General features: G+C 42.4%; 1 protein-coding gene across 1 annotated transcript in view; it reads right to left on the bottom strand.

Moving 5' to 3' along the window:
• The window catches only part of LOC129178816 (carbohydrate sulfotransferase 8-like), a 193392-nt gene that overhangs the window by 136553 nt on the left and 30522 nt on the right, over positions 1–26317 (bottom strand). The window contains exon 2 of the mRNA XM_054771404.1: positions 19605–19789. Coding sequence (XP_054627379.1) covers positions 19605–19770 — 166 coding nt within the window. The 5' untranslated portion in view covers positions 19771–19789. The remainder of the gene's footprint in view (positions 1–19604; positions 19790–26317) is intronic.

Genomic DNA, 26317 nt, shown 5'->3' with positions numbered 1-26317 from the left:
GGCTTTAGATCCCAACGGATGCGTTACCACTTGCACGGGCTCCGCAATTTTTGGGAAATTTGTTGGCCGTGGCCATCACGTAAAGGAAGGAGGGTATCAGTGGGGTTGCAAGTGTGTCGCACTTAGGGGGCAAGTGATTTGAGGCACCCACGTGTATGCCGCTTGCCTTCCGTTGGTAGCTTTTACATCGTGAGTGCGGCGTGCGACTCGTGCGCGCTAGGTTCGTTAATGTAAGGCTGTCGTACGTTTCACTCACTGGGGACGTACCGTGTGCGGGCATCGTACGAGGCTCGTGGATCCCACTCATTTTGATTGCAAGATGGGCGTACCGGCTTCCTACGGCGCTTATGGCTATCGTGACCGGGAGAACCAGAGTGTACAGCGGGAAGAACCGCCCTCGTTGGAAAAAGTCTGGACACCGGTGTAGTCTATCATAACAACATGAATGATGGCGCAAACAGCTCAGTTAGCATTAATAGTTGAATTTTACATTTCATTCAATTTGTTACAGTTTTCATTTTTACATTGTTTTATTAATATGTATATAATATTTATAGATTATGTATGTCATTTTAATATAAAAATATTTCATTTTTAATCAAACAATGTAAACAACAGTACATGAAATCTAAAGTGCATGCAGAGGATAAGTTAAACCAAAATTCCCCCAGGAGGTTGCTTACAGCCACATCTATTAATGCAGTGGTTCTCAACGACAAGTGGTGACCCAAATTACGGGAAGTTTTCAAGTCAAACTTTTCATATACAGCATCTTACATTTAATGGATTGTTTTCAACGCAACGTGTATGGTACGCTCTTCTCCAGCAGTTATCTGCAGCTGTGTGTTGAACGGACTCCACTCAATGTCCTTTCTCTCTCACTCAAGCTTAAGAAAGTCGCCCAGAAACATGGCATGCACCTCGCGGCGGCGTAGCAAGCGAATAGCGCAGACAAGAACATGAGGTGCATTCACAGCCATTGGGTCATTACATAATTTTTTTTTTTCCTCGGAAAATACCAGGTTTACCAGGTAAACAAACATAGCGGCGTGCGAGACAGAGGATGTCTATAGTGATTATAGCCAAAATTTGAGCGACGTGTCAATTACTTTGAAGAAAAAATAAACATTTGGAGATGAAATAGAAAACTTGCAGAACATGAACGTCAGCCTTAAGATATGAAGATGAAGTTTGGTAGCCTTCAAAACACTCCGGAGTTGCTTCTTAGTGAGCGAAAAGGGGTTTTTAGAGCCTGTTTGATTGTATATGTGGATAAATGTTTGCTGCCGTCGCCCACGCTCTGCACAGCAAACATATCGCTGTCAAAAGATGTAAAATGTCTAATGCTTTGCAGCCTTGTCGCTATTGTGGAATAGTGTTTACAAGACATTATGTAAAGAAGACATGACCTTCTCTGTTCGGTGGCAACTTTGACACTGTGGTCGTACTTCCTTGTTTTGTGTACATTTTGTTGAAGCAAAGTTGATGAATCACGTCAGGGACACTTTGATGCCTTGTTCTTTTTGACACCGAGGAGAGTCTCTATGGTTAATGAATGAATTGGGCTATAAACAAATATAAACCTCTTCCAAAGTGGAAAACTTTGTGACACGAGGAAACTGATGAGCTCACGGCATCGAGGGGATGGGAAGCAGTTGAAAGGAAGCACAAAGGATAAACAATGAATACATTATGTATTTCTGTTCTATCTTTTATTCATCGTTTCTCCCCATTTTAAGAATAACTCTCATATCTTTGTACAAATGAGCTCTCTACATTTGTGTCTTTGTTGTCTTGGATAAGACAGGGTCCACTGGGAACGGGGGGGGGGGAACAATATGACGTCAACAAACTGAAATATTAAGCCATGTAAACAAAGCTCACGTACAGGAGGCCATCGATTGAGGATGCGCTTTCTGTCGGCGCCGACAGGCCTAGCGAGCATCCTCCCGTCCTGCTGGTGCTGGTTTTGTTGGGGTGGGGGTGGTGGGGCTTTCAATTGGCCTTTTCCATGACGCCACACTGGGCAACATTCTGAACCAAAAGGACATGAATCACAGCGAGGCCAGACGCACCTGGCGGATCCGACAGGGAGGCTGATTTTTGGAAAAATGTCTTTGAAGACTATAATCACGGACGCTGCCGGTCTTTTCTGTGCTCTATGGCAGGACTGTCCTCACGGAATAACAGGTCGGATAGCTAAAAGAAGCAAAGTCAACTGTGAAATGCCTTGAAATCTACATGTATTTCCTATCTGCTTGTTTTTAATGCCTGACCGTGGAGCCTCCACTCAAAAGGAAGAAATAAAGAATGACTCATCCCAGCTTTTGTTCGAGTTATTAAAAAATGAAAACAAAACCCTTTTGACCTGTCAAATAATAAGCAATACTCCAAGTCGTTTCTTGAAAGCCGGCACTCAGAGCGAGAGAAACTTTGTTCCTGGAATTCATTTGCATACGAGTCTCCTCAAATCGAACTTCACCAAAGACTTCAGAAAGTCTGGAGAACGCTCTGAAAGGTTGGAAGTCTTGAGGTTGGCGGCGTCGACAAGGCAGGAAGACGCGTGCAAGAAACAAGTGGGAGGAGAGCTGAGTTACGTAAGCGCACTAGCTTGTCGAGGAGATGTCGTGCTAAATTGAGGAGCTAAGCAGGGGTAGTAAACACCCAGCTAGTGTTCAAGGTCACTCCTCCAGCGTTCGCCTGCTCAGCGAGGAGAGCTCATACAAGATGGTGTGCGTCATCATTCTATCAAACAGCCCGTTAGTGTTCTGAGAAACATTGTGAGGCAATCCAAGGTTGTTCCTATTGAGAAGAGACATTAAACGTTTTCATTGATGATTGCTTGTGCTGCATGAAGAGACGGTATGCAACTCCACCTTACATTTCTTAAAAACATACTGAAATATCAATACCTCCGATACCAATATCTTTTAAGTCCATTCACAAACCACAATATTGACATTTTAATACTTAATACTTTGAGGGAATGCATACCATTAACAGGAACGCAGTGGAAAGTAACTAAATGATACACGGTAGGTGGGAAGTACTTTTTCTTTCACCTGTCTCCAAGTTGCCAGGTCCGCTTAACATAAAAGCGACTTTGGGCCTGTATTGTTGTAAAGTCACGTGCAAATTCCCACGTTCCCTGTCGTTTTCACTGAGGTAGTCCCTCGTTTCTCTCACGAGGACCTGGCAAAACTGGTGAATCTCAGTCGGTTGAAATGGTGGCCGATTGCAAATGGAGCAATGTGTGAATTGTCCATGGTCCATGTCACCCGAGAAAAGCAGAGCAGACAACAAAAGAGAAAAGGAGCATGGCTGAAGGTGGAGGAGAAGCGGAGACTATAGAGTACAAAGAAATTGTTGCTACAAGGGGAGGTCCCTCTGTAATGTGGAAGTGGTTGGGTTTCGATAGAGCAGATGTGGAGCAAGAGACCATAATGAATGCAAAGTTTGCAAAGCAACTGCTACCACTAGCGTTGGTAGAGTTCCTTGTTGTTCCTTTTTAACTTCTCAGTTCCTGAGGTAGCTGTTGTCTAATCAGTGTAACATTACTGACACCTAGTGACCAGTGTAGAACACTACGTATCGTGTCTGAATGAATCTCCTGAATGCCTGTATTGTAGGTCATTTAGCCATTTTTACGCTTGAAAATGCTTAATTTAGGCTAAAACGCTTGATTGTGCATGTTTTCGACTAATAGGCTGTACTCAGCCACTAAACCGCAGTTATTTATCAATATATTTTTGAAAAAACTTAATTGAGGGAAGCCTTAAGAGGATTCACTGCGTGCATTGCTTTCAGCACATTGGTGCGTTTGTTCCATCAAACAATGGCATGAACGGAGCGAGCCCGTTTGTCAGTCATACAGTCTCTGTCTCGGTGGGTGGAGGCGGGGCCAATAGCATACACGCAGAGTGCAGGAGAGTGAAACGTAGTACAAATTACATTCGTAATATTTTGTTTTGTACTTTTCTTGCAGGTAGTGTTAAAACCGCGTCTGGTTTCGTTCTCGCAGACCCAATCTCGTGCACAGTATCTCGATGAGTACGCCTGATGATAGATGTGTTTTAGAGGTCGAAAACTGTTTGTCCTAACCAGTTTTCTTAACCACACTGATGGTTCCCAGGGGGATCTCACAGCAGCAGTCGCTGCGATACGTTCCTGCAGACTGAAGTGGGTGCAGCCATCATGAAATCAGAGCCTTCTTCCTCTGTCTGCCGGGGAGACAAGCTGAATGGATATCATTGTTCACGGCTGAAGCTTCCATCACTGTAATCCCTCTACAAAGTGCAGGCGCTCTTTTAGAGGAAGATGAGAAGAGTGGAAGCCAGAGTGGCCCATTCTCATCCAAGGAAGTCGTCGGGAAATAAGTGACCTGAGCTGCCGAATCGTGCACCTTGGCCCGGTCAAAACAGCACAAAAGACTTAAGCCCTGCTGCTATTCAAAATGATAACAAGCTGTCAACTTCTCAAATGTAATCTGCTGACTGCGAGAGGAATCGGAGGTGGCGGTGGAGTGGACCGCTGGCTGATGCTTATCTCCCCCCAAAACGGTGCATCACTGACGGAGAGAAAGCGGACGCGCAAACACAAAAAGCCACCAAACAAAGAGGTCGCGATGCAAACCGAGCCAATCTTGCACACGTTTAACATCCCCAGAGAGCTCATCTCATCTCCTTGTCTGACGACAGCCACGAAGAAAAGGTGTGGGGAATTAAAAATGACATGAATAGAAGGCAATAGACTGCCGAGTAATAAGGTATTAGCCTCTGATATCGCTGACACGGGATGGGAGGCTCCTTTCAGATGATCAAAGATGGCGCCCTCCGTGGCAGACGTCTCTGTGACACTCTCCCGTGTTTTTCTATTTTTTGCTATTTTATTGTTCATTTTGGACATTCAACACACTCACGCAGTACATTACAACAGAGAGACACTTTTGAACATCGGCAGGGTTCACCATGAACCTTCATTTAGCCTCTCAGACTTTGCCTTTCTTCTGCGCCGGGAGAACGCAGCAGCCTGCGGACCTGGTGAGCTGAATACCCGGCGAGCAAAGCATCCGAGGCGTAAACGAGGCAAGCGAGCCGGCCTGCATGCTAGGCTAAAAGCTAGAGCGACGAGGCCACCGCTACCAAGCCTGCTGCTAGCCAACGTCCGCTCTCTTGAAAACAAGATGGACGAACTACGAGCAAGGATTACAGCTCAACGTGAGATCAGGGAATGCTGTGTCCTCACCTTCACAGAAACCTGGCTGACGGAGGATATACCGGACTCGGCGATCCAGTTGGAAACATTTGCTGCTTACCGGGGAGATCGGACTTTAGCGTCTGGTAAACACAGAGGTGGCGGCGTCTGTGTTTACGTAAACAAACGGTGGTGCACAGACGTACAGACGATGGAAAAGCACTGCTCGCAGGACATTGAGCTGCTGATGGTGAAATGCAGACCTTTTTATTTGCCTCGTGAGTTTAGCGCTGTGTATTTAACTGCTGTTTACATCCCACCACGAGCTAACACTGCTAATGCACTAGGCCTCCTGCATGACATCATTGATAAACACGAGACCAAACACCCAGACGCTGTATTTATTATATCTGGCGATTTCAACCACTGTAACCTCAGGACTGTCCTCCCCAAATATTACCAGCATGTGAGCTTTCCCACAAGGGAAAATAACATCCTGGACCAAGTCTACTGCAACATGAAAGGTGCTTTGAAGGCTGTTCCAAGACCCCACTTTGGAAAGGCTGACCACATCTCTATATTCCTTTATCCAACATACAGACAACTTCTTAAAAAAGCTCCCCCTGTACGTACAGCAGTTAAAGTATGGAATGAAGAAACTGATCAAGTACTTCAGGACTGCTTTGGCTGCACAAACTGGGATGTGTTTAAAACTGCAGCGGGGAGGGAAGATTGTACTGTTGATTTGGATGAATATGCTTCTGCTGTTACTGGCTACATTAGCACATGCATAGAGACTGTTACCACCACCAAGTATTACAGAAAATACCCTAACCAAAAACAGTGGATGAACTGTGATGTAAGGGCTAAGCTACGTGCTCGTTCGACTGCATTTGTCATGGGCACCGCTGATGACTACAAAAAGGCCAGATATGACCTGAGGAGGTCCATACGGGAGGCCAAGAGGCAGTACAGACAGAAGCTGGAGGGCTACTATTCCACCTCAGACCCTCGGCGCATGTGGGCGGGGCTCCAGCACATCACAGACTATCGACAGCAGAGTAGCGTAGCCACGTCCAGCCAAACCACACTTCCTGATGAGTTGAATGAGTTCTATGCCCGCTTTGATACCCAAACTCCTGATGAGCAGAGAGGGTGGCTGAACCTGGGGAGCACACAGGACTCACCTCTCATGGTGACATCAGCTGATGTGCGCAGGGTTCTAAACAAAACAAACCCACGAAAAGCAGCAGGGCCAGACAACATCTCAGGACGTGCACTTCGGGTTTGCTCATCAGAGCTAGCTGATGTGCTTGCTGACATATTTAACCTGTCGCTTGCACAAGCATCTGTACCGACCTGCTTTAAGTCCACCACCATAGTGCCCGTACCCAAGAAGAGCAACGTGACCTGCTTGAATGACTATCGCCCTATAGCACTCACTCCTATTGTTATGAAGTGCTTTGAAAGATTAGTCATGACCCACATCAAAAAGAGCATCCCGGCGGCAACCGTGGACCCTCTACAGTTTGCATATCGCCAGAACCGGTCCACGGATGATGCAGTCAACACTGCCATCCACACAGCCCTTTCTCACCTACAGGGCCAGGACACATACGTCAGAATGCTATTTATAGACTATAGCTCTGCATTCAATACAGTCAGCCCCCACAAACTCACAGATAAGCTCCTCACACTTGGCCTGTCTCCCTCCCTCTGTAACTGGGTGTTTAACTTTCTCACAGGCAGGCCCCAGTCAGTCAGAGTCCACAACCGCACATCCAGCTCAAGAATTGTGAGCACTGGGACCCCACAGGGGTGTGTGCTGAGTCCACTCCTCTACACGCTCTTCACCTACGATTGCGTGGCCTCCCAGAACAACACCAGCATCATTAAATTTGCAGATGACACTACAGTCATCGGACTGATCACTGGTGGTGTTGAAACATCGTACAGAAGAGAGGTGGCGGACCTCATAGCTTGGTGTCGTGATAACAATCTCCTTCTCAATACAGATAAGACTAAAGAGATGATCATCGACCCAAGAACAAGGGAAAAGGAGCCGCATAGACCCCTGTTTATTGATGAGACTGAGGTGGAGAGGGTGAAAACCTTCAAGTTCCTTGGCACACACATCAGCGAGGACCTCACCTGGTCTCACAACACCCAACAAATTCTGAAGAAGTCCCAAAGGAGACTGTACTTCCTGAGAAGACTGAGGAAATTTGGCATGTCCACCACAATCCTGAGTTGCTTCTACAGATGCACTATCGAAAGTGTCCTTACCGCCTCCATCACTGTTTGGTACGGTAACTGTACAACACGTGATAGGAAGGCACTCCAGCGGGTGATCAAGACCTCACAGAACATTGTTGGGGCAGCCCTCCCCACACTGCAAGACATTTATAAATCTAGAGTCCTACGAAGAACACACAACCTCATCAAGGACAGCACACATCCACAACACTCACTATTCACACTCCTACCGTCAGGCAGACGCTACAGGAGTTTGAAGTCCAGGACCACAAGGCTGGCAAACAGTTTTTACCCACAGGCCATCAGGCTCCTCAACGAAGCACTCGCACACGCCGCACGCAACACACGCACACACTCATAGCACTTTATTTATTTATTTATTTGTATTATTTACTTGTATTAATGTCTCGTCTGTTGTTGTTGCTTAATTTATTGGTATATATGTTTATGTGTTTATGTTTCTTATGTTCTTATTCTTTCATTTGTTTTCTTTCTTTTCTTGGGAGAATGAACAGAATAAGATTTTCATTGCATGGTATAACTGCTGTTTTACCATGCACATGACAATAAAACTCTCTTGAATCTTGAATCTTGAATCTTGAATCTTTCTGTCAACTTATCTCTTAAAGTTGTCCACTCTCTCTGGGCACAAACAAAAGCACGCATCACAGCTGTCAGACGGCTGATAAAAAACACGAAAGACAAAATCCTGATAATACAAGTAGTAGCGTCATCTTAACTCTGGATCAAATCAGTGAGTGTGGATCAAGACCACTCGTTATGGCGCAGTGTTGTCATTAAACCTGTTGATTATTTTGCACCTCCGCTTGGTAGCTGAAAGGATCTGGATCATGAACGTGGATTCTTCAAGACGGGGTGTCCAAACTTTTTTTTTACTTTATTGCCCTAAGATTTTGACTTTATTCCCATAATACGGGAACTTTTTCCCCAACCTAATTTGCCAAAAATGACATCTTTATTTTGTTTTTCTCATTAATATTTCAACTCTATGCGAGTGAAATAACATTTTAAAAGTTATAATAATATACAATATTACAATAATAATTCTCGTAAAACTGACTTTTTTCTCGTTAGAATGCAACTTTGTTCTCTTAATATATATAATATATAATATATAATATATATATAATATATAATATTTACTTCTGCTTAACCAACTTTTTCAACTTCCTTCTTGTAAATTTTCTTCTCAGAATGATGACTTTATTGCCATATATTTATCTTATTTATATTATAGCTTTTCCCCCAACCTCATTTTCCCAAAATGACATTTTAATATTTTTCTTTATCTTACTATAATTGTTAGATATAATTCTGACATTATTCCAGAATATTTGGACTTTATTCTGGTAACATAACTTTTTCCACAACCTAACTATGTTCCGCCTTAAAAAAAAAACAACAAATGTCAACATTATGCTACAAATGATGTTATTTTTCCCCCTAATATTACGTTTTTCTCTTAAAATTAGGACTTTATCTTGTTAGATTATAACTTTTTTCTCTTCATATTTTGGCTTTATTCTTGTAGAATTACTGCAGATTTGACAATGTTTGCCGTTTTTTTCTTAGTTTTCTTGTTAAATTATATTTTTAGAATGTGAACAACAGCTGTGGGCCGCAAATGGCCGCCGGGCTTTGGACGCCTCCGCTTTATGGCAAGGACGCCACATTTATCACTGTTCAAATCTACAAAGCAACGTTTGGAACTGCTTTGTGGAGCTAACGGAGATAGAAGACACAGATACCACTTCTGCCCAGTGAAATACAACAAGTACAAAAGAAGTGAACATGTTCCATATAAAACTTGAACCGGCGTTCTGGGCTCCGGCAGTCCGGGACCAAGCGACTATAAATCCAATATATCCTGCTGGGATTCAATTAGTCACACAGGAGTTATTTCAGGCTGTTTACACTTTTATTTCAGACCACAGCTCTGGGCTTTCCCTCATGCGCTCGGGCACTATTGATCCCAGCCCACCAGTCATATGATATGAAAAAGATACATTTAGTTGTTGCTTTCAGAGACATGACTTTGACCCGATGCTATTCTGGATAACTCGGGAGTCTCTGAGCACAGACGAGTTTGATCGTGTCTGGTCTTCAGAGATTGATGGTGGACAAACACCCCGATACAACACAAGCGGCTGGTGATCAATTATTGCAGCAGTTGATTGATCTGACGGCGGATGGTAACAGAGAAAGTGGACGGTAATTATCTCTCGCAGACCCTGGAGCTTATCTGGGAGTTATCATCTTCCTGGGTTGACTTTTCATTCTTATTTTGCATGAACTGGAATGTCACTGGAAGCTCTGTCCTACCTTCACATTTTTACCTCAGCAAATGAATAATATCATCAGAAATATTGTCATCAATTGAGAACAAAACATTTACGCTAGTCAAAGATCCTCTATGTCATACGTGTCAAACACTGCAATTCCCTTTCCTTTCCTTTCCTGCGGAACTGTACAAAATAGCCTTTTCAAACAAAGATCGACCTCCGGTATAAACGACTATACGTAATGGAATATTTTCATTTTGAAAGTGGAAACAATATTGTATATAGCACGAAATTCACAACCATTCTTAATAAGGGTGCCAGAAGTCCAAATAATTCAACTGTACACAACTAAAAACGCCAGCACTGTAACTATTACACCCTGTCTGTCCAAAATAACACCTTAAAGAGACATAAGACAGTCAAAAGTGATGATTTTAACGACAGCAAGGCATGCGGGGAAACGCGTAACATGCGGCCTCTGCTGTTTTTAAGGTCCTATAGCACAACCGCTATCTAAGATTCCTTTGTGACAGGACCTCTCTGCTGTTTTTAAGGTCCTATAGCACAACCGCAACCATTTTTAAGGACATCCAGCAAAAACGCTAGTCAAAGAGCCTCGATGTGGCTGGAGCATTCTGCTGTTTTTATCCACCTGCTGCAAAAATGTAGTCAGTCTTTCAAACGACAGGAGCCCTGTTTTTAAAGGACCTACTGAAAAACCGCTGGTCAAAGATTCTCTATTTGACAGAAGTAAGGACCTACAGCTTAAACGCTAATCAAAAATCCTTTATGTGACAACGCTGCTCTTTTAAATGTTGGTCAAAGCTCTTCTATACGACAGGAGTCTCTGCTGTTTTAAGGACCGACTGCAAAAACACGAGTCAAACAGGAGGACAGGAGCGTTTTGCTGTTTTTAAGGACATACAGCATAAACACTAGTCAAAGATCCTCTATGTGACACGAGCACAGTGCTCTTTTAAATGTCTTCCTGCAAAAACACTAGTCAAAGATCCTTTATGTGAGGGAGCAATCTGCTGTTTTTAACAGCCTGCTGCAAAAATGGTCGAAGATCCTCTATATAGCAGAAAGCCCTCTGCTGTTTTCAATAAACTGGTATACAAATGCCCCGCCTCTTGCAGCTCAAAGTCAGCTGTGATAGGCTCCAGCATACAGCTGTGACTCTAGTAACAGGCATAGAAGATGGATGAATGGATGGATGGTATCCAAATGCTAGTCAAAGATCCTCTATATGACAGGAGCCCCCTGCTGTTAATGACCGGCCGCAAATGTTAATTGAAGATCCTCTAAATGACAAAAGTGCTTTGCTGTTTTAAGGACCTGCTGCAAAAATGCTAGTCAAAGATCCCCAGAACGACAAGCGGGTTGATAAAAAACGGAAGTCGATGATTCTATATAAGACGAGAGTCTGCTGCAAAATGAATAACAATGCCACCTCAGAGGCTTTTGTATGCCACCACAGGGACATGGCCGACATTGACTTGGTGACCCCCCCTCCCCTGGTACATAGTGGCATTAGAGGCTGGTTCATGAGTGTGCATATTGAACACTGAACACATCCACCGAATATTTCCCCCACTCCGGCCCACGCCTCTTTTTTTGTCAGTGTTCGTGTGTGTCATGAGGTGCACAAATGCCCCCCCCAAAAGACAACACCCGTAAGTCAAGAATAATAATAATAAGCACAGGTGTGGATTTGAGTCAGTCTACTTGAATTTCGACTCGACTTAACAATATCATTCAAGACTTGCACCTCGACTTGGACTTTGACGTCAATGACGCGGGACCTGACTGACTTTAGTCTGATGACTTCAAAACACTTGAGGTTTTTGGTGAGCAAAATGTGTCCCAATTCGCTCCATCGCAGTTGACCTTTCGCTGATGTGTTTTTTTTTTTTACTACAGTGTATGAACGCTGTTACAGGCCGAGTCTGGCCCTTTAAGAAGAATTACATCGTGGAAAGTTGAGTGTCTATCTCTTCCCTCTCTCGTCTGTCTGCACCGCCCATTGTTTTCTGCGTCCCGATTGGTTGTAGACGATTGTCAATCAATCAATGCATCAATCTCCTTCGGCGTCCTGCCATGTCTCCTGTGTCATTACTAGCATGCTTGCTTGCTTGCTTGCTAGCTTGGAAATGAATCTTCGGTTCCTCTGCATCAATATGTTTTAACAAAGGTACAAAAACGCTACGGTACGGCGTACCGGCTCCCGGACGAAAAGGCACTGTCACAGGACTTAAATATGCGCGAGTGACTTAATCATTTCTTGTGTTGATCATTAAGGTTGATCATTAAAATTAAATAGAAAAATGTATAAAGTGTGTGGTGAGGGGTTGTTAAGCCTTAAAACGTATGTAATAATTGTAAAAAAATGAAGATGGCTACTTCGCGGATTTCACTTATTGTGGGCTATTTTGGGAACCTATCCCCCGCAATAAACGAGGGAACACTGTATTCGATGAATGTGATCGTTATTGTGTCATTTCCAGCCAGACAACACATTTTCCCACAGAATCTGCCTCATGAATGCATCTATTAACGTCCAATCAGGTTTAAGAGCAAACAAGGGTGTGGCTTATATTCCTGCTAAATCCTGAACGATGTGTCAGCACTCTTTCTCTGTGACTACGTCTTACTATTTAAAAAACAAAGCAATTCAAAATGCATTCATTGTACCGTATGTCAAATTTGCAACATTCTATTTGCTAAACACTAAACCAGGGGTGCCCATTACGTCCATCGTGAGCTCCCGGTAGATCGCCAAGGCAGCTTGGATCGATCGCGTAAACGTCACTTTGTAGATGTCATCTGACATCGGTCAGCTGACATTAAGCTCCCCTCCTGATTCGTTCTTGCTCCCCCGCGGCGTTTCTTACACACGGAGATGCAACTTTCATCTTTATTATCCTGATTACGGATAAACTAACTCAGCTAAACTAACTCAGGTAAGATACTCATATCTATAACAAAAGTTATCCTTTTCACTTGTCGCGGCATTTTATATCATCGGTAATGTTTGATAGCAAATGCTAACTGGACTTCATACATGAACTGTGTGTCCTCATGAACGCTAAGTACTTATTTTGACTGGCATATTACCAGTACCAGGTTACGTACACAACTATGAGGACCTATTGAATATAATTATGATATCAACTACTTTGATTACCTGTAAACTTTGAAAATATGAATGTCAAATACTAATCATTAATATTTACACTAGTAGTATATACTAGTTTACCGGTTAGATTTTATGTATGCTGTATGTTTTATACAACGAGGTAGATCATTTTGACTTGTAACTTGTATGCTGAAAAAGTGAGTGCACCCCTGATATACATGTATAAAGTACATAAATACGTATTCGTATTTAAATATATATATATGTATATATAGTAAATATATTTTCTAGAACTTTGGGACTTGATCATTTTAAAAGTAGCTCGCAGGCTTAAAAACTGAGTGAACAGTACTCGAAAATGTCAAGCCTATGACTTCAGACTTGACTGGACCTGTCTTGTCATGACTTGAGACCTGACTTGGCCTTGGAGGTCTTGAGATTTAACTCAAGACTTGAGATGAAAGACTTGAGACTTTCTCCCAACTCTGCCAATAAATCAGTAACTGTTCTGTTGTTGTTTCTGCAACCAAGCGGAACTGCGTTCCTCGTCACGGCTCACCGACCACCGACTCACGGGAGTAAGTCAGCGTTGATGCACTACACCGCTGATGGGGATGTTATACAATTTCATGTCAAAAAATCCGAACCATCCCTTTAAATCTCTGTTTTACCCATCCCGCACTCAAACGCTGAAGCCGGAGTTTTCGATCTTCACACGAAGGACAACAAACGAAGTTTGCATGTGAACGAGAGGCCAAAAAAGAAAAAGATAGAAAAAGATGTGTTTTTAAATGTCCGCATTCAGGCGGACACGGCCTCCAACAAACGGTCAGTATGCATACACAGTACAAGCAGCCTTGCCTGCACTCCCGTCATCTGCCTCTTGTTGCTAATAGCAACGCAAAGACATGTCCGTCATCTCTGCACAACAATTATAAGCGCGCTCGAGACCCCACTGTGACAGTCGCTAATGAACATCTCTGACAAGACGGGAGAAGAAACAATGTCCCTCATTAACAGCTTTTCAAAGGGTTCACATGAAAATTGACGTGTTCTTATTATTTTATTGTCATTTTGTTTTTTTTTTGCCAAGTAGTGGCTAAAGTCCAATGACCCCAAGGTCGGATGATTCGGAATGGAAAACATAACAAATGTATATCTTTTAATAATGGTTTGGAGTGCATGAGAGAGTGCGTGCGTACTTGTGTGAAAAAGGCAAATGTAATTGTATGACTGGCATATCGGCGTCATTGGCGAGCAGGATCAGATGGCAGGGAAAATGAGATTAGGCTGCAAAGCTCCGATGGCAGAACTGCGGGCATTAATGTTAATGGAAAAGCACGAGACCTCGGAGCGCCTCCATTCTAAATCCGATTGACATGACCCAGGTCTGTGAGACGCCACGGAGACAGAGATGTGGGCAGCTGATACCCACATATGAAAAACCGCTAGCTTTCCTGTTTTTTTTCCTTTTTTTTTTTTACTTTTCAGGCAATCCCAGAAGCCATCAGGTTTCCTTTCCTCTGGGGAGAAAACAAGCTACTAACAGTTTATGGCACACAAATCACATATTAATGTGCAATTCTAGCAATATTTTAACAGATTTTGTATACAGTGTTGCCTCGCTTATGGCGGGGGATAGGTTCCCAAAATAGTTAACATGTATTAAAATATTATTTTTAAACATAAATACAAAAAAACTTCCAGTTGGCATTACATTTTGTAAATTACAATTTTAATTGTGTCAATAAATTAAATAAATGTAAAAGTAAACAAATAGAATTAATTACGTGAAAGCATCCATCCATCCATCCATCAATTTTCTATCCTGCTTCTCCTCATTAGGGTCGCGGGGGTATGCTGGAGCCTATCCCAGCTGACTTCGGGCAACAGGCGGGGTACACCCTGGACTGGTGGCCAGCCAATGGCAGGGCACATATAGACAAGCAACCACTCACACTCACATTCATACCTATGGACCATTTAGAGTCTCCAATGAAGCGAACATGCATGTTTTTGGAATGTGGGAGGAAACCAGAGTACCCGGAGAAAACCCACACACACACACGGGGAGAACATGCAAACTCCACACAGAAATGCCCCAAGGGAGATTCGAACCCAGGTGTTCCCGATCTCCAGACTGTGACCTTGTGGCCAACATGCTAACCACTAGACCAAGTGTGAAAGCAAGTAGTCTAAAACTAAAATAAATAAAAATAATTTAGCAGAATTACAGTGAAATAACAACCAATTTTCCCGAAACATTACGGAGGGATACCACACGTGTCAAGGAAGAACCCATTGAATAAAATAATAGATTTATATTATAATTTCAATCATAATGGAGCCATTCTCCCCAGCCCCAGAATGAAAATGGTACAGTCCTGCATGTGTAATCCTGACATGATACAGCCAAACACCACTTTCTTCACACCATTTTCTTTCACTTTTGTTTGAGGATTTTACTCAGCTCCTAGGAGACCCAATCCCTCCTCTGTCTTTGTTTTGGGAGGAAAATTGCATTTAAGGGTTTGTGATGGACTTGGCTGGCCCAGTATTGCTTTGCAATGATCTTCTTGCTCAGGAGGGAATAGCGAGGATCGTGCCAGCAACGCAACACAACACAACACAACACGACACGACACGACACAACACGAGCAGGCTTTGTTGCTAAAGGAGCTTTTGCACTTGGAAGAATGGCAAATATCATTCAGGCTTTTTATTCAAACACTGCTCAGAGGGTCATCAGCACAATTTAATTACATTAAGAGACGGCTAAATTGGACTATGCAAACAGACAAGGCTTAAGGGATTAGTGGACCTCTGGCGGACGGATCAAATTTTACCTCGGAGCGTGAAACAATATGCCCGTGTAGCTCCTGGCAGGGTGCATGCAGACACATATACAGGGATGTGTGTGTGTGGGGGGGTGGGGGGGGGGCACCAACTGCTTCATTTCAGTGCACATTGTCATTACATTACATACATACATTACATACATACTTATGTACATTAAGTACATAAGAACATCTAAGGTCAAATATGATCAGTTCCAGGAAGCTGGTAGCAGATAGGCGATACATGGTCAGTGCGCTACAAGTGCACTACTAAGTACGTTTACTTGTATTCATTTATATCGCAGCCTTGACACATCCAATACGGCAGCGACGTTGACGTGTCGCAGCAGTGGACAAACCCACTCGATGCGGCCTATATCCATGTCTATGGTCCCAGAGGCTAACGTGAGGAGCTAGTCGACTTCGGGGCAGCCAGAGCGGCCAGGAGGAAAAGAGCTCGTGGAAAGCGCAAAGGAGGTGGGCTTGCACTGGATGTGAACAAAAATGTAGTGTCATCCTGGCCAGGTGAACATTAAAATGTCCATCTATATAGCATTTTTTAAAATTTGGGGTGTTAATGAGGGGTTTTACAGCCTTAAAACATAGAATAACTGTAAAAAAAATATAGTTGGCTACTTTGCAGATTTCACTTATTGCAGGCTATTTTGGGAACCTGGACTGTAAACATCCAGCAGCAACACAACTTTTTGGCATGACTACTATTTGATGAAAAATATACTGAACCAAGTGGCTCATCTACCTCGAGAAGCGTTTGTTTAGTCTGCATTAGCTGTCACCCCGATGACATCACTTCCTGAAACGAGACTGAACAGCAAGAGCTCGGCCATCAACTATAAAAGTAGGCCCGCCTTTGAATTACAAACTATATATAACATCGATGCAAAGTTGATAAATCATGTCAGGCAGCCTTTAAACTATTGCTGTACTGTACTGTAGCAGGCAGGGTTACCAGTTATGAAAGTCACCAACAAATAAAAGTGGTGGATGATGAGGAGGATGAGGAGGAAGCAGATAAAAGCTGACATTGGCTGTAACTCAGCTCTATTCAACAAGAGCTCCTGCCGGGGTTGAGCATCATGGCTCCAGGCGAGCGCTCGCTCACGGTAGATAGATGACTCGCTCTCTATACGGCTCTCATGAATCATTTAGCCAACGCTACATTTCTTTTTCTTTTTTTTCCAAAAATATTCGAGCGACCACATGAAAGGATGTGCCGACTCTGCAAAAATGAGACTGTGCTGAGAAATTAACAGGGGAAAAAAATGAGATGATGCTAACTGGCTTTTACATGTAGACAAACACTATTTGTCTCAATACGTCGACAAACAAACAGCGACTATGTTTTTTTAAGCGGAAAATATGTGCATGTGTGTCCCCTGCTCATTTCAGGGCTTTTGAAATCCCGTTGGGGGCGTTACAGTACTGTAAACGCCGTTGTACAAACCGCTACTTTTTTCTTAAACTTTGAACCCTGCAGCTTACGCGGCGGTGTGGCTAAGTTATGGCTAAATTCTAATCTCTAATCTCCTTTACTTCAAAACTACTACAAATTGTTTAAATACTTTGCCGCTTGCTCTTTCTTTGGCATCAAGAGCATCAGTGAACTCACAACGAGACGAGCTTGTCAACCCACTGGAAATCGCAGGTGGAAATTCAACAATGTCGTCTTAAAAATAACACTAAACTCATCCCACAACAACTTAACACTCCAAAGGCATACCTGAGAAATATACAAACATGTACTAATACAGGTTGAAATACACAACTCTTAGTTTTCCCATAACGCTGTCTCAGCAACGCAGCCCAAGCACAAGAAGAAAGCAAACTACCATGGTAGTTTGCACCAGTGTGAAAACGGTGGAGTCCTGTAATTTACAGTAATCCTAGCATAATACGGACAAAAACAAAACACAAATACATCATTATTAAGGTTTTTAACCAAAAATATGTGGAATACCAGCCTCTTATATAGATAGTTACAAGGATTGTATTTGAAAAGCTTTGGCACTGTCAACTGTATGTGGTCGGGATTTTGATAGCTTTATGTCCAGGTTATATCCTGCAGCCGTTCCAAAGCAGCGTGTGCTTGTGGGAAGTCACACACACTCAGCCTTGTTGCTAAACATACAGTAAAGTGTAGACAAGTCATATTCATGTGTCACAATCAGCAAAAAACAAAATGTTATTACTAACTACTTTGTTGCTGGCGTCAACCTAATTGTTGCCTGTCGTTATTGTTTGGCTTTTGCTTGCGTAGATGCACGTCACAAAATGACCATTGGAGAAGGTGGGTCCAAGGTTGAGACAATTTGAGACAATTTTACTCCTGGTCTCTTTCTTTTTAATGTATTAATTATATACTGTAATTATAATACAATTGTTACCAATTACGGTATTATGATAAATCCTGCACTTATTTATTACTGCACCATGTTTCTGTCAACTTTTCCTTCCTGCTTTCTTTCTGTCTTCATGATTAAATGAGCTACCTGTAGACTCTTAACTTCACTAATACACATTTAACCCTTTTTCACTAACCTGGCAAGTTCAACCAAGTCATGTACTGCGAATGTAACTTTTTTAAGCGTGCTTCAAATAAACGACACCCTGTGAACGTGCGAATGTTGCTGTTGTGTTAGTCTTACTAGATGTTTTAAGTAAAATGCAGCAATCGTCAATCGTAAAGTCAGCAGCGATGACATTTGTGTGTTTTTGGCAGCCGGTATGCTTCACACACCTGCATCCGGCCTTGTCACAAGGCAGGTTTAGCTTGACAAAGTAACTGATCGTGAGCGCTGGCGTGACAAGTGATTTCTCACAGCATCTGCCTCGTCGTCTTCTGTGGCGTCATCTTCCAACACGCGCTTATATTTTCCATGCCTGTCATGTTTTCTCCGTAACACGCAGCCATCTATGTTTGTTTCCCATCAAGTGGGCTTTTTAAACATTACGCTTTCCGCCCAGCTGACACGGCGTCAGCGAGCATCATGTGACAATCAGAAGTGGGGACATTCCACGATTAGACTGAGTGGCTCTCGTCCAGAGTGCAGACTGTGTGACGGTGCTGTGATACTGCTAATGATTCACCGCGCTGTCCACACACAAACACGCTGCCGGAGCCGATTTTGTCCCAGGCGCCCCGCTGCACTACTTCATCAGAATTTGCTTTGGCCAGCAACAAAGCGATCGATGCAAGACAGGAGGGCGGATAAAAACGACCGGGCGGGGCGTGCAACACAGACAGAATTTGCAATCTGTTCCTACGAGCTTTGAGGTCTAGGATGTGAGTGGACACATATGTCACCTTATGTTTGTATGTGAAAGGACAGACATGCTCACATTCTGTGAGTAGATGAATGGACAGACAGATTTGACATTATATCTGAGTACAGTATATACAGTTGAAGGGTGACGGACAGACATTTGAATGAAGGGATAGGCGTTTACGTTAGATGTGTATGTGAACGGACACACGTTTGCATTGTGTGTACATGGAAAGGAACATAGAGATGTCATAATCTGTGCATGTGAATGGGTATACAGATGTTTGCATCATGTGAAGGGATACACAATGTTCACAATTTGTGTATATATAAATATATTCATGGACATGGCATGTTTACAATTTGTCTGTGCAAATGTTCACAATTGGACAGACTTGATCATCTGCGTTTATGTAAAGGGGCTGAAATATTTTCTTCATGTGTGTACGGGATCGGGCATACAGATGTTTGCATTGTGTGTAGTCAGTGGTGGACATGAGGAGGTTTTACAAGTGTAACTATCAGTGGCGTTTTGGGCGGAGGAAATGGAATTCCTGCCAGCTTTCTGGATTGCGTTTGAGTGGAAACACACCGTATCCCTGCTGGGGCACCGTGCCTGGCGCGTCCTGCTGCTGGATGAAGAAAAGCAGACTTCCAGCACCGAACAGCAGGAGAAACCAGAAGAAGCAGGACAGCCTCCACCTCCGTCCAACCAGGGAATCCAATGCCATCCTCCGCTTCATCCCCTCCCACGCCATTGCGAGAGAAGGTTCTGGACTAAATTGGGGAGGGGGTGGAGGCAGAGAAAAACAGCACAATTAGCAAAACAGTCAAGAGAGGCCTACTTCTTGTTGGTGAAAAATGGCATACGCACATGTGACCGCGTTTGTGGCGACTGGCGAAAAGGCCGAGTGTATTATTAGCAATGCTGGATCAGGAGGTGACCCGGGGGAACTTGATTCATCACAAAAAGGGCTCTCATCACTTTACGTGTAACAGGAACTGCTACTACTAACTCCTCCAACGTTGCAACTACCATACCGTTCAAGCTAAAGCTCACATATTAGAGTCGTTCTAAAACACCTTTTTTATGTGTAGAGAACAAAATTTGCAAAGAGGTTTAAAAAGTATAACAAGTACATAATAACTTCATAAAATATATTATAAACTATGGTAAATATGTGATTTTAAAAATGACATCAAATAGTTGCAATCATATAAAAATACATATATATTGTTTTAATTTATGTTACAATCTACTTTTTTATTATAAAGTAAAATACATTACTAATACAATTTTTTTAAAGTGAAATGCAAATGATTACTGGGGAAAAATTGCTGTATTTTTTCTTAAATTGATTTGGATTTCAAGAAAAAGTACATTTTTAAATGTTTAAAATTTGATTGACATGTTGTATTTTTGATTATATGATTATGTAATACAAGCATTACTTATCCATTATTAACAAAATTCGATTACTATTTCCCTTTCATTGGACAGTAAAGATAGTTGAATTAGTGCAGTGAAATACATATACAGTACATGTACTTGCTAATTAAAATGTACATTTTACCGTAGCTTTTAGGAAAATATTGGAATAATATTAGGTGTAGTCTTGGTGGTATCTTGTTGCATTAGTGTCACTGCAAAACACAGTAAATCTCACTTTCCAACAACAGGGGGGGCCGTGGAGTAAACAATTTCCCCACATCCTTGTTTTAATTATCCATCAATCCATTATCTACCGGCTTATCCCGTGACATAAAAATCTGTTTGACACGCACATTTGCACAATCTGTGTTAATCTCCCGCAGGTGCACTTTGATTTCAGTACTGAAAAGTGCCACTTCAAGTCGAGGAAAAACATTTTCGCCTCAATTTTCAACATTTGCTCTGTCAACACGGCGATCTGCCTCACTCCACCCGGCATCTATTTGTCTAAACTGGCATAAAACACGCTTTAGTCGATTTAAGATTTAATTTGTGAGCAATAATCCGTGAAGTGAAACAAATGAGAGCCGTGCAGACATTCAGCAAAAATAACTCTGTCCCCCCCCCAAAAGAAAGTCGAGGCATTCCAACATTGTTCCAGCTGGATGGACGCGAGTGCACACACGTGCCCGCGCGCACAACCCGCTGCCTTCCTGATATGAATATGCAAATGCAGTCCCCATGCTCAAGCGTGTGCCATCAGCGGCCGACATCAAATGCGCTGCTTCCGTGACATCCGAAGAACATGACGGCACACGGGTGGCGAGTTCTTTTGGAATTTAGCCTGCCTGAACTTGAAAAGGCAGAGGAGATCGTAGAGGACGCTTTGTTAACTCAACTCCAGTAGGTTTTCTTGATCCATCTTAATATGTTTGTAATTTACAGTATGTGAATGGACCGGCATGTTTATGCAGTCTCTGCGTATGTGAATGTACTCAGGTATTTCCTTTGGATGTGTACGTGAATGGACAGACACGTTTGTTATGTGTTTATATGACTAGATAAGGATGTGTATAAATGCATGTGTATGTGAACGGACAGACATTTTATGCGAACATTTTGTGTGCAAATGGACAGACATGTTTGCATTATGTGTGTATGTGAATAGACAACCCTGTTTACCTAATGAGCGTATGCGTGCGTGTGTATATGACCAAATATGGATATCTATAAATGTATGTGTATGCAAATGGACAGACATGTTTGCATTATGTGTGTATGTGAATAGACCAACATATTTACCTTATGAGTGTATGCGAATGAACAGACATGATTGTTATGTGTATATATGACCAGGTACGGGTAGCTATAACTGTACTGTATGTGTATGTGAATGGACTGACATGTTTACATTATGTGTTTATGTGAATGGACAGACATGTTTACCTTAAGCGGGTATGAGAATGGACAGACATTATGTGTTTCTGCAAATAGACAAACATGTTTACTTTGAGTGTATGCGAATGGACAGACACGTTTGTTATGTGTGTACGTGACCAGACCAGGATATCTAGACACGTTTGCTATGCGAGTATATGACCATACATCTGTGTATGTGAATGGACAGACATGTTCACCTTTTGACTGTATGTGAATGGACAGACGCGTGTGTTTTGCGTGTATATGTCCAGATTAGGATATCTATAAATATACGCATATGTGAATGGACAGGCGTACTGTTTGTATTATGTGGATATGTGAATAGACACACATTATGACTGCATGCAAATGGACAGACTTGTGTATATGACTAGATTATATATACCTTAAACTTATTAAATGATATTAAATACAATTAACATAAAATATCATACATTTTAATAGATTCACTAAAAATAAAATGTATGAACGTACATGCACAGCAAACTCCATGCTAACTAGCATGAGCTGATATTAGCCATTACATTACCTCCCGCTTCGACAAAATGACGCTGCACATTTCAGAGGTTCTTGCTCAAGATCATTTTCATTCCCACTCAATTGTCAGCGTCAGTGGAAGCGCCGGCGCGCTGGCTAATAAAAGACATGAAAGCCGCTGGCAGGCGTGCTTTATTAATTAATGGCGGCGTGCGGGAGAATAGGACGAGCGGGAGCGCCGGCTCGCGTTCAAAGCGCAGCTCGATTGTCTTGCTTTTGGTGGCGCTAACGTGATCAAACGCCAGGCCTGACAGCTCTTTTTTAACACCTAAAAGCGCTTGCAAAGGTTCCGCTGTCAAAGCAACAAGACGTCAGGGAAGTTTCCACCGAGCATTAGGGGTGCAAGGTCATACAACGCGGCCCGACTTGTAGAAGCGGCGTCAAGGTGGACCGAGCGAATGAGACATGCTGCAACTCCTAAAAACGTTTTAGTCGGATTTCTTTCTTCAGACCTCTGGAGGAAGGCAGTGAAGCAAACAAAGAGCAAGACGTGTTTGATTTAGAGAACAAATAAGCTAAGTTTTGTGGGTTTGTTTCATCATACAAACAGTCACCACGTGCTCGTCAACACTGGAGATTCTTTTCTTCTGCGTGCGCCAAACAATTACATTCAGTTGGCAGTTCAGAGAAGAGGGCGCGAGTCAGATCGAGTAGTCCTTGATGTGAGAGTGCTCAGAGGCCTCAAATGAAACTGCAGAGTGGCTGTGATGGACTAAATCACACCAACAACTCACACATGTGGCGTCCTGTCTTCACAAACACAACAATGTTGACTGCAACTGACACGGCGCCACCTATGGATTGTGGTCAAAGTGCTTTACAAGACATGCTAGCATACATCTAATACAGATATCCTCAACATTTTATCATCATTAGACAAATGCTCAATGACTTTGGACAATGATTGTCCCGCAGGTGCCCCTGCAAAGACGTGCTTGATGGTGGGCAGAAATGTTACACACATCTGCTTGTCAGTCCCTAATTTTGTCCGTAGTGTGGCCCGGGGGCCATTCAGGGCCAGCAGCAGCTCTCGGCACGTTCTAAAAGTACAACTAAACAGAAAAAAGAACAGCCAAAATGAAAGAGCTGTAAAAAAGGGAAGAAAAAAGTGGTACTCTAAAAAAAAATCTGAATTGTACACCATTTTTTGTGATAATACTATCAGGAAAAAAGAAATTTAAGTTGAAGATGCGACTTGGAAAAAAGTTACATTACGAGAAATTAAATCAATATGAAATAAATAATTTTGAAGTCGTAAATGAGAAAAAACATTCTCAAGACTATAGTTGAAATATTTATTTCTCAAAAATGTAAAGCAAAAATAAAAAAAAAAGAGCAAAAAAGTGCAATGTAAGGAGAAAAAGTTGAGGTGAGGTTTTGTCACCTACGGTGACACAAAGCTTGGATTTGTTGAGCACATTCAACTCAACTCATACTCAGTCTGAGAAGATCACACAAATGCACCACGGGCAAAAAACATCGGCTCTATCTATTTATACCCGCCTATTGCTTTTATACTTGAATTCACTTGTCACTGATGTGTTTAAGTGCCATGGGAACATTCTGAGCTTTCATTTCATGGACTCCTCTGAAGATTACCCAGAATTATTACCATACTTTTGGATTTATCATATTTTCAAAATGCTGCACTGTTGGCCAACTGTGATGCCCAGAGTTTTAGCAGGAGGCCTGAAGGCAGCACAGACAAAGCTCATTGAAGCCTGTGACTGGTGCATAAAAAACATCCACAGTTGTTCACATAGTGTTCCGCAGATACTCTTTTTAGCTGATTATTGCTGCTCTTGCACAAGATGCTGCATGCGCTCACCCACCCATTGAAACCTACTGTACAACAGAGTACATCGTGCATATACTGTATGAAGGCACCACACATTGGAATGGTCTTTCCCAACAGTCCTGTGGGACTCGACTGTCCCGCTGACTGAAATGTTCAAAAATGAACGGAGGTCAGCTGGATGTGTTTGTGATTTACGTTATAGACAAATGCTGCAGGATTTATAGCCGCTGACTTCATGAATTATTGGCGAGGCAAACCGCTCTTAATGCACTTTCCCGTCTCCGGGGATACCCGACGTCTGTATCGCGGCAAGTAAATTTCCCATTCTTTTTCTAGTTGATTTGGATCTATGGGGCGCCTGCCAGCAGTGATCGGCACAAACTTGTTGGAGAACCTTACAGATGATCGGGTTGAGGATGGGGGGGGGGTTCCAAATGTAGTCTTTTTTTTCCTGAGTTTGCTGTCATTAAAGTTCCAAAACACATCACATGCAGGTACTGTACCAGCACGGTGTGCTTTAGAGGGAGGGGGAGGGGGGCCCACGACGACAGAAGCAAGGTTGTAGTGCTAGCCTGAAGAGCAGGCTAAAGGCTCGACCGTGACTACGATTCTACGATTCTCTCTGTTCGATTATCACCTTACATTATCATTCATGAGTGGTGAGTACCTACACATCTTTAACACGGGGGTGCCCAAACTTTTTCCACTTAGGGTCGCATTCTGAAATATCAAAAGATGCGGGGGCCACTTTGATATTTGCCATTTTGTAAACCAACCCGTGTTATGTACTTTTCTAGAAAAATCAGCCTCCGGCTGAAGTTATAGGTGACAAAACGTGTTCTTAATACGACCTTTGCCTCCATACAATGCACTTTTCTGCCCATTTTTCTATTTTTGCTTTACATTTCATTCAGCTTCATTCTTGTCAATCTTTTTTCGCATAATATTATGACTTCATCCCAAAATATTTCAATTTCATTCTCGTAATATAACTTTTTTCCAGCCTAATTTTCCAAAAGTTTAATCTTCATTCTTTTTGTTTCTCATTCTTTTCTCTTTGCTATTTCAACTTTAAGCTTCTTAAATATATTTGTTTATTAGTTGTAAAATTATGAGAAAAAAGTATGATTATAAAAAATGTTTTTTTTCTTGAAAGATTATGACTTTCTTCAGAATATTATAACTTTATTCTCCTAATTTAGTGACTCTGTTGGTAAAATTAGTTCTTTTCCTCCATTTTTGCTGTTCTTCATTCCTGTTTGAATTGTATTTTTAGAATGTGCCAATAAAGCATTAAACACACATTTTGGACACCAACTGTACATGCGTGGGGCATATTTGGGGCTTCAATCTGGATTGTGCTTCTATGCAGTTAAGCTTGTTGGCTTCCTTTGTCACGAGTGAACAACGGAAATTGATGAGAGAAGGGGAGTATTTTTTTCGGGAGCTGAAACGGATGTAATAAGTACAAAATTAGAAATCAGTGGACGGCATCAACGCCAGGCTTGCTGGAGGGTCTGAAAAGGGAGGGGCGAGTCATGCGTCCAAAAAATAACATTTTTGGCCATTTGCTTGTTTTATCAATAAATTCTGAACACATAAACTTGGCACTTTTGAAACGGTGCGGGTGTTTATTCAGTGCCCGAGCCGGTTCTTAAAAAATGGCAAACATACCAACTTGAAACAATGCCTTACTATATTTACACAGTTTTGTGACATGCAAGGTGAACAGAAGAGCAATTTAAAGACTTCAACAATATCAATACGAGCATAACTAAGTAATAAATTCACCAAGATGTGTGTTTATATTTTTGTTGAGTGCAATATATTAATAAAAAAATATATATTCATAAGACGGCAGCAGCATGGGAACTTGTTGGCAACAGAGTACATACCAGCTAAGTTTACATTCATTTACACGGTAAGAATGAGCTGCACAAGGAAGCAAACAATATGCAAGCTTTGGCACACAAGCTTCAAATATTTTGGCAACACGACAGTATGAGAAACCACATAGCACCTTTCCACCCGAACCAGGAGGAAAAACAGCCAATTTAAGTAGCTGCCGACCAGAGAACCATCGAGCAGGTGATAACTA

This window comes from Dunckerocampus dactyliophorus, chromosome 3, assembly GCF_027744805.1.
Source record: "Dunckerocampus dactyliophorus isolate RoL2022-P2 chromosome 3, RoL_Ddac_1.1, whole genome shotgun sequence".
Classification (NCBI taxonomy): domain Eukaryota; kingdom Metazoa; phylum Chordata; class Actinopteri; order Syngnathiformes; family Syngnathidae; genus Dunckerocampus; species Dunckerocampus dactyliophorus.
Note: the sequence above shows the minus strand (reverse complement) of the source record. Positions and strands in the feature narration are given on the sequence as shown.